This window comes from Phoxinus phoxinus (genome assembly GCF_949152265.1).
Source record: "Phoxinus phoxinus genome assembly, chromosome: 19".
Classification (NCBI taxonomy): Eukaryota; Metazoa; Chordata; class Actinopteri; order Cypriniformes; family Leuciscidae; genus Phoxinus; species Phoxinus phoxinus.
In genome coordinates this window covers 505,001-515,000 of record NC_136894.1, presented here as the reverse complement: position 1 = coordinate 515,000, position 10,000 = coordinate 505,001, and the positions used below count along the sequence as shown (strand labels likewise).

At 36.8% G+C, this 10,000-nt stretch overlaps 1 protein-coding gene across 1 annotated transcript in view; it reads right to left on the bottom strand.

The window, feature by feature from the left end:
• LOC306987287 (prolyl endopeptidase) overlaps positions 1–1,257 on the bottom strand; it is a 30,153-nt gene extending 28,896 nt beyond the window's left edge. The window contains exons 1-3 of the mRNA XM_079591399.1: positions 1,223–1,257; positions 1,102–1,164; positions 842–916 (exon numbers count right to left, since the gene is read on the bottom strand). Coding sequence (XP_079447525.1) covers positions 842–916; positions 1,102–1,143 — 117 coding nt within the window. The 5' untranslated portion in view covers positions 1,144–1,164; positions 1,223–1,257. The remainder of the gene's footprint in view (positions 1–841; positions 917–1,101; positions 1,165–1,222) is intronic.
• Positions 1,258–10,000: the final 8,743 nt, after the last annotated feature.

Genomic DNA, 10,000 nt, shown 5'->3' with positions numbered 1-10,000 from the left:
ACTCCTTGCAGAATATGCTAAATGTTGATTATTTTAATAAAATAAAAGGGATCATAAAAATGCATGATATATTTATTTATTACTGTCCAAATACGATCAATTATTACATGTGGTCAAGAGGAATGTGTTGACCGTGAGCTCGCTGTGTGTCCTGAGCAGATGAACGGAGAACTGAAGTATTTGCGGGACCTATAGGGAATTATTCTGTTCTTTAACGGCTCAGGACAGACAACGAACTCACGATCAACCATCACAAAAACACACACACACATCTGTGTATCAAGCAGGTTACACACACACACACTATATATATATATATATATACAGTAGTCAACATTTGAAGTGGATTAAAACCGGTCATCAAAGTTATACGAACTACGAATTTTGAACTACCCGTTCTAGGACAACTCAAACTTTTTGGATCCACTTCAAATGTTGACTACTGTACACATACACATCTATATCTATCTATCTATCTATCTATCTATCTATCTATCTATCTATCTATCTATCTATCTATCTATCTATGAGATTTATCACTGAACTGCTGTTATTTTTACAGACATCCAATCTGAGTGGGGCTTAAGTCTTAATTTATGCATATAATATTAGTCCCGGTTTATCTAAGTTGCAGATGTTGGTGAGAATTGCCGGTTGTGTAAGTTTAGGTAATCAACATGCAACCGCCCCCTTCTTACACAACCCCCCCCCCCTCCCCCCTCTCTCTCTCTCTCTTCCCTCCCCTCTTCCCACTTCCCATCATTCCCTGCCACACCTCCACTGACCCGTTAATGATGGGAAGGTGTGTGTGTGTGTGTGTGTGTGTTTGTGTGTGTGTCACCTTAGTCTCCTCACAGTCGGGGTCCTCCAGCCAGTGGTACGGGTCCCGGATCTTCACTCCATGATAATCCTCCACCTGTCAATCAAAGCAGTGAAGAGAAGACACACACTTTCGGTTTCCATGTAGTTGAAACAGACACACACTAATGCAATCATCGCATGGATATGGACACACACACACACACACACACACACACACTCATGCCTCATGTGTTCGGTCAGTCAGGAGGAGGAAGAGAATGAATGTAATTCTCCACTGACCTTACTCTCATCCCTCCGCGCTTCAGGGTAATGGAAAGCCATGCTGGTGTGTGTGTGTGTGTGTGTGTGTGTGTGTGATCAAGTGTTGTTTTTAATTTCGCTGTATGTTTGTGTGTGTGTGATCAAGTGTTGTTTTTAATTTCGCTGTATGTTTGTGTGTGTTTGTCCGTGTGCTTCACGGCCGGGTGAGTCAGCTCTGAAAAGTGAAAGTGAAATCAAACTCTCTCTCTCTCTCTCTCTCTCTCTCTCTCTCACACACACACACACACACACACACACACACACACACACACACAAGCTCTTCAGACAGGAAATGATCTCACACTGGATTGGTCGACTCAAAGTGGGCGGAGCTAAAAATGCGCACAGTTCACTTTAGTTGGTGTTGTAAAAATATATATATATAGCCTATATATCCCTGTTTACCTTTAATTTGATTTTATTTTAGTTGTGGTACTTTTAGTATTTCTACTTAAACTTTGTTTTATTTCAGTTAGTTGCCAAGACAACATATCTAATGTTTTCTCATTTCTAGCTTTTTCATCTAATATTTGTATTGTATTGTTGTTGTTTTTTATTTCAACTTAAGAATGTATATATATATATATAAAATCTTTGATCTTTAGTTTTAGTTAACAATAAGAACAATAACTTTATTTGTATAATGCTTGTGGAATAGATTAATCATGGATGGTTACTAAAGTAGTGCATTTTCAGAATGGTGTAATTAATGAAATGAATGTAAAGCCATGATCTGTGTTATAATGCCAGATCATGCGGTGCAGACATCAGTTCAGTGACACAGGAATGCTTTCGTGACCTTTAGCACATTGTGTAGTGATTTTAATGACTAAACAAAACCAACTTAGTCCAGCATGGATGTTTAAAGCCTTATTTATGTCATGCAAGAGCTTTTGTCTCCAGCTTTGAAAGGTAATGACACCAGATGTGATTGTGAAGATGATCCTCTTACTTTTACCTGCACAAAAGCACTGATTTGTACTTCATTATGTTGCCGTTTGAACTCACACCCAGGCTTTTCTGTGCATCGCTTCTCTTTGTTGACATGCATTTTTGTGAGAGTTCCCGGCAGTAATTCAGGTTTACCTCCGTCAACACAGGCCATGCTGACAGACACTCGTCTCGGCGCAAAACACAGCACAGCGAGGAAGAAAAGGATGAAAGAAAGAATGATAAAATGTAATGACAAGGCAGGTGATGTTTGTCAGCGGTGTGTGTGATGTTTGTCAGCGGTGTGTGTGAGATCGTGTGTTCCTGTGCACTTTACATGCTTGTGCTGTGATTCCTGTCACTGCTCCATTCATGACTCTTAATGACACACACACACGCACACACACACACACAACCCCTCAGCGATTCCGGTGTGTGTTTATCAGCTGGTTCTGACAGACTTCCCTCTGCTCTAGATTCTCTTGGCTTTTGCCAGCTGGATTTTTAATAAGAAGGTAATATCTGTAAAGATGCAACGACACGGAAGCAGAAAATACCAATTAAAGGAATATTCAGAGTTCAGTGCAAGTCAAGCCTAAATTAGGCCTACATTATTTGTTGCATACGATACGCTTATTGATGACGCATTTAATTCTTCAAAACATTTGGCCCCGGTTGTAAGTGCCTCACCATAACCTTGATTTTTGATTTTTACAAAAAAAAAAAGTACTTATGTTCTAAAAATTATGTTCTTCCTCAGTATTTTTGCCTTGTTTTCCAATACAAATATCTAAACATCTTTAAATCAAGATATACTTGAGATGAAAATGTAAAATTAAGTCTTGAAAAGTTTAACAAAATTAAGTGTGGAGTCAGAAAATCATCTTGTTTTCCCCTCTGTGAGTAAATACTCTCAATTACATTGACTCCACTGGCAGATATTTGTTCTTGTTTTAATCATAAATGTACATAATTTTAAGATGTTTTTCAGTAAACAGACTTAATATCTTTAGTCATGCTGCTTCTTGTCCATTAAATGTATCTTGATTTAAGAATGTTTAGATATTTGTGCTGGAAACGAGACAGAAACGGATTTTTTTGCAGTGTGTTCAGACGGTGCAGTAAAAGTATTTCCATAGAAGTCGAGGGAGTGATTCAAACTGCCCTTGTAAAAGAAATGAAAAAGAAATGGATATCTGTCTGAAGTTGCATTTTCAAACTCAAGTTTTGCTAATCCAACTCATCGTGTTTCTCTCTAGACATTTAGAGAATATTCTGTTACATTTGATTTGCTTGGTCTTTAATGTGCCTTCATAAGACCTGCAGAAACTGTCGTGACTGCAAAACTGCAAACAGTGCAAACAGTAGAACATCTGCTGAAGGCACAGATTAAGACAAGCTGTAACCGATGTAGAGGCTGGAAATCATATGGAAGCTAAGGGTGAAAAGAAACCAGGAATAGTGATTCAGGGGAATCCCACGGCGTGAGACGAGTGGGAATTGGTTATATCACTGCAGTGTGGTGAGATCCTGAAGGCCTGAGGGGGTGAGGTCTGAACACATTTCATCATCAACATGTTCCTTTCCAAAACATCACTGGGGTTGAGAGCAGTTCTGGAGAGTCCCGAACTGAGTAACGTACGCCGGATCAATGCTTCGCGTGTCAACCTGCGCTCGCTCGTACATTACTCGTCTGGGACTCAAACATTATTGCTCAAGATGCTCATACTTCACATACACAGCCATGGTAGTAATATTCATCCTTGCGTGAGCGCTGCCATATGTTTATAGACTATTATTCCCAACTAGACTGTTCTTATGGGAAAATGGCAAGATTACACTGCAAAACATAATGATGTTCTTCAAAAGGTCAATAACAGAGCAGATTCCTGTATGTGCATTGCTCAGTGTTGACAGGAATATATAGCATTCGTTCCCTCGTGTGTGTCGCTCTGGACCGTTTCTCTCAGCTGATGTTTCTGAGATTGCCAACTGTGGCCTTCATCCTCTGGGAGAAACCTGGGAAATAAGTAATGTGCCACACACACTAGATTAGATAGATAGATAGATAGATAGATAGATAGATAGATAGATAGATAGATAGATAGATAGATAGATAGATAGATAGATAGATAGATAGATAGATAGATAGATAGATAGATAGATAGATAGATTAATTTTTGGGCATAAAATAAAACTCGATAATTTTGACCCTTACAATGTATTGTTGGATATTGCCACAAATATACCCGTGCGACTCGTGACTGGTTTTATGATCCAGGGTCACATATGGTCTGGATTTGATCTGAGCTTGTTGCTCATTGCATGTGTTCCCGTCTTCTCTCGGGTTGTGTGTGTGCAGTGGGACGCTTTATAATGGAATCAAATCCATTAAACTGTGCATGTACACATTTTTATGACTGTAAACCTGACAGAGTAGCTGTAGCTTCAATCACACCATTCAAATGGACAGTTTTTTTTCTCTACTCCTTTTCTCTTTATTTTATTTTTATTGATTTGTTTTATTGTATTTTAAAGCACTTTGGATCAACTACGGTTGTGTTAAACTTGTGCTCTATAAATAAGACTTGACGAGACTTGACTTGACTTGACGAGACTTGACGAGACTTGACGAGACTTGACTTGACTTGACGAGACTTGACGAGACTTGACGAGACTTGACTTGACTTGACTTGACGAGACTTGACTTGACTTGACTTGACTTGACTTGACTTGACTTGACGAGACTTGACTTGACTTGACTTGACTTGACGAGACTTGACTTGACGAGACTTGACTTGACGAGACTTGACTTGACTTGACGAGAGAATTGACTTGACGAGAGAATTGACTTGACGAGACTTGACTTGACTTGAGAATTGACTTGACGAGACTTGACGAGACTTGACTTGACTTGACTTGACTTGACTTGACGAGACTTGACTTGACTTGACTTGACTTGACTTGACTTGACTTGACTTGACTTGACGAGACTTGACGAGACTTGACTTGACTTGACTTGACTTGACTTGACTTGACTTGACTTGACTTGACGAGACGAGACTTGACTTGACTTGACTTGACTTGACGAGACTTGACTTGACTTGACTTGACTTGACTTGACTTGACGAGACTTGACTTGACTTGACTTGACTTGACTTGACTTGACTTGACTTGACTTGACTTGACTTGACTTGACTTGACTTGACGAGACTTGACTTGACTTGACGAGACTTGACTTGAGAATTGACTTGACGAGACTTGACTTGACTTGAGAATTGACTTGACGAGACTTGACGAGACTTGACTTGACGAGACTTGACTTGACTTGACTTGACTTGACTTGACTTGACTTGACTTGACGAGACTTGACTTGACTTGACTTGACTTGACTTGACTTGACTTGACTTGACTTGACTTGACTTGACTTGACTTGACGAGACTTGACTTGAGAATTGACTTGACGAGACTTGACTTGACTTGAGAATTGACTTGACGAGACTTGACGAGACTTGACGAGACTTGACGAGACTTGACGAGACTTGACGAGACTTGACGAGACTTGACTTGACTTGACGAGATTTGACTTTTGACTTGAATTGACTTGACAAGATTTGACGAGACTTTTGACTTTAAACTTGACTTGACAAATTGCAACAAATATACCCCTGCGACATGGTACTGGTTATGTGATCCAGGGTCACAAATGATATATAATATATGACATATGCATGAACCAGCTGGATAATTCTTTCACCTCCACTCGTAATTCCTGATCGTGTGGATTCCTGTTAAAATAACTGCGTTTCACACATACAAATTCACCGGACACTGATAAATGAGCGCCGTAACACAGCATTTGGAAATCTCTACTATTCATTTTGACACAAAAATAGACTTTACTTTCAAATAGATTTTGGGTTCAAATAGACTTTAGTTTCAAATAGACTTCACTCACAATGGATTTCAGTAGAGTTTGATACAGTAACAGCCGAATACTCTAATAAACACAACACAGTATCAGGGTTATTATAACAAATAACCCTAAAATAACAAATAACCAATAAAAAAAATAATAAAAACTATAATAGTATATCAATGATACTTAGATACTAAAAATGTTATACACTAAAAGTATAATATATAAATATTCAAATATGAATCTATAATTTATTAAAATCTTTCTCAGATCTATTTTTGCTCACACTGCTTTTTGAGTTCTTCCGGCTCGCTGTTCTATATTTAGGACGTTTCCTGTTAGAAGTGTTTGTGTCAGATCAAATATCTTCAAATCTGATAAAGATACACCATACTTAATGTATGATTTAAAAACACACGTACTCAACAACAACACACCTGACCATACCTCTTACCTGACAGGAAGTGATGTCATCATCATCAGTTTAAGTAACAGTGGAAAGCCCTGGTCATGCCGTCTGACACTGACTCAGTCACCTGTGCTATAATAGTTCATCACTCCCACACAATCATAATAAATCACACTGTCAGTCAATCCGCTCAGCACTTTCAGTGTGTTTATCAAGTTATTAGTCAGGAGAGTTATCATGACAGATAAGACATATTCTCTCTCTCTCTCTCTCTCTCTCTCTCTCTCTCTATCTCTATCTCTATCTCTATCTCTATCTCTCTCTCTCTCTCTCTCTCTCTCTCTCTCTCTCTCTCTCTCTCTCTCTCTCTCTCTCTCTCTCTCTCTCTCTATCTGAGAATAAAGGAGTGGGTGAATCAGTGAATCAGTGTGTTTCTGAAATCTCTAAACCACCAGAACACGCAGACTAAACCCAGGACACACACCTGCAGACCGCTCCGGAGCCGCAAGCGTTCAGACCTGCTGATTCACTGAGTCAGAGAGAAGAACAACAATAGAGTTTGAGTTCCAGACATTTAATCCGGCTAATCTACGAGACTCAAGAAGAGCTTCTCGATTCAGACAGTTTCTGCTAATGTGAGCGATCAGCGCTGAGGACATAATTAACCACTTTTGATCACAGCCTGAATATATTAAATTCAATTTCACAAACACATCGAACTTTCATTTGCGGTCCCACTTTATATTAAAGGGATAGTTCACTTTAAAATTAAAATTCTGTCATCATTTACTCACCCTCAAGTTGTTTCAAACCTGTATTAATTTATTTCTTCTGCTGAACACAAAGAAAGATATTTTGAAGAATGTCGGTAACCAAACAGTAGTCTGTACCCATTGACTTCCATAGTATTTTTTTTTCCTACTGTGGAAGTCAATGGGTACAGACTACTGTTTGGTTACTGACATTCTTCAAAATATCTTTCTTTGTGTTCAGCAGAAGAAATAAATTAATACAGGTTTGAAACAACTTGAGGGTGAGTAAATGATGACAGAATTTTAATTTTAAAGTGAACTATCCCTTTAAGTGGCTTTAAGTACTATGTACTTACATTGAAAAATAAGTACAATGTACTTATTGTGTTCATGTTTTATTGTAAACACTTTTGCTGCTATTGCGGTGTGAGACGGGTCAGGTTAGGGACAGGTGTGCTGGTATGGGTTAAGGTGTAAGGGAACGGTCAACAGTGTAATTACATGCAGGTATTTTAAAAATATAAGTACAATGTAAAAACATGTATGTACACTATAAGTCCATTGTATCAAATTATTAATTTCAATGTAAGTACATAAGTACTTAATACCACTTAATATAAAGTGGGACCTTCATTTCTATTAAAATGTGGTCTGTCGAAACAACAGTAACGTCCTCACGGAGGAAAAAAAACATTGTTATTTTTTAATTTAGCTAAATATATTTATTTAAATATTTTATATTAATATTTAATTATAATAATATTCATATTTAATTATTTAATTATTTATAAATATTTATCTAAATTATATTTTTTAAGTTTATAAATTATATATATATATATGTATAACCTATATATATATATATATATATAAATGTTATAAATGATATACATTTTTATATGTATTATATTTTTTATTTACATATGCATTTACTTATTTAAATATTGATAAATATTTATCTAAATTATAATATTTTGTTAAGTTTATATATATATATATATATATATATATATATATATATATATATATAACTTATAATACACACACACACACACACACACGTGTGTGTGTGTGTGTGTGTGTGTGTGTGTGTGTATTAGTTATAAGTCATGTATATTGTCATGTAATGTATTTACATATGCATATGCATTTACTTATTTAAATATTTATTTATCAATTGTCCATTTGTTTGATTTATTGTGTCCTTTATTGTACAGTAAAGTGTAAAGAACCCTTCAGAAGAAGTGAAGCGTGTTCCTCTGTATTCCACAGGTGAGAGGAGCTCTAGAAAGTGTGCTGGAGTGACAGATGGAGAGTTATGAGACTTCAGACACACACTTCTGCCATAATGCCCTGCTCACACACTAATGAGCTGAAGAGCCAGGCAACATCTGCGTAAGCCAATCAGATTACAGTCACACTGAGCCGAGCCAATGAACACATCACCGCGTTTAAGGGTCTCAACGTGTCGAGAACTGATGATCGTTTAAAGGTTCTCTTCTCAAATCAAAGTTTGACTCTTCAGTTTTTCTGTTTACAAGCGTTATATTTACACACTCGTTGAATTACGCAGATGAGCACACTAGCAGATGGCATGCAATAATGCCGCTCTATAATCCTCCAAACTTGACGATCAGTAGTTATTACACGTAATCATCTTACATTCATCCTCATCTTTCTTGCAGTGCTGGAGAGCAACCGCAGGCCTAAAAACGCTGATCTTGAAAAACAAACTTGTTGTTCGCAGAGGTTGGAGACGGCAGATGAAATCGGATTAAAAGGCAAGATAAAAAAAGAAAAATCAGGAAGTATTTCTAGCTTTCTATTACTGGCCTTGTGAACGGGAAGTTTGTCATATCGTTGTGAAACGCTTTCGTCCTCCTCCTCTTCCTGTTGAGTCAATATTTGCCTATAGCTTTGTTTTTGACAATCAGATGATGGATGAATATGAATATGCTGTGAGGATGGATTGCATCAGGCTGGGTTTGTTTTCTGCTCGAGACAGAAAGACTTAAAGACTGCCGGGATTGAGGCAATTAGTGGTTGATTATTGTCGGAACGGGAGGGAGAGGAGATTAAATAAAGAGAATTAGGTCAAAGTAATGAAGGAGAGGAACGGGAGGGAGGGAAGGAAGGAGGGAGGGATGGGGATCGGGAAGAAAGAGAGAGTATGGAGACGGAGGGAAACGTGCTTCTGTTGGGAGTTTTCTTTCAGTTTTTACATTTAACTTCGCATATTTGTGTAAATATACTATATAAATACACATTTATTCACTTATTTCATTTATGTATTTACTTTCTGAAATAAATTAAAATATGTATCTGTTTATGATATGTTCATGCTATTCAATGGATAATACATATTTTAATTATTTGAGAAACACTCTAAAAAATGTTGGGTCAATGTTGGGTCAAATATGGACAAACCCAGCCATTGGGTTACATTTTTAAATTGCATTTTTGATCCAACGTTTGGGTTTGTCCATATTTGACCCAACATTGGGTTACACCAGCCCAGCATTTTTTAGAGTGTAATAAATATACATTATAAGTACCAGTGTTATTTTACTATCATGTATTCTAGTTTTTATTAATATCTTTTTACATTTATATTTTACTTTTTAATTTGAGGTAGTTTTATTAATTTAGTTGTGTTTGTCATGTTTATATATTTTTAGTTTTCATTAATACTTTGAATTAGTTTTTGATTAGAATTTTTCATTTTTAGTTAAAAAAAAATCCAAATATGTCTAAAGCTTTTATTTTAAAAAAGTAAGTTTTTAGTAATTTTGTTTCATTTAACATCTTTTATTTCAAGTACCGAAAATGATTTTTTCTTCTTCATGGTTTTAGTTTTAGTAATGATAA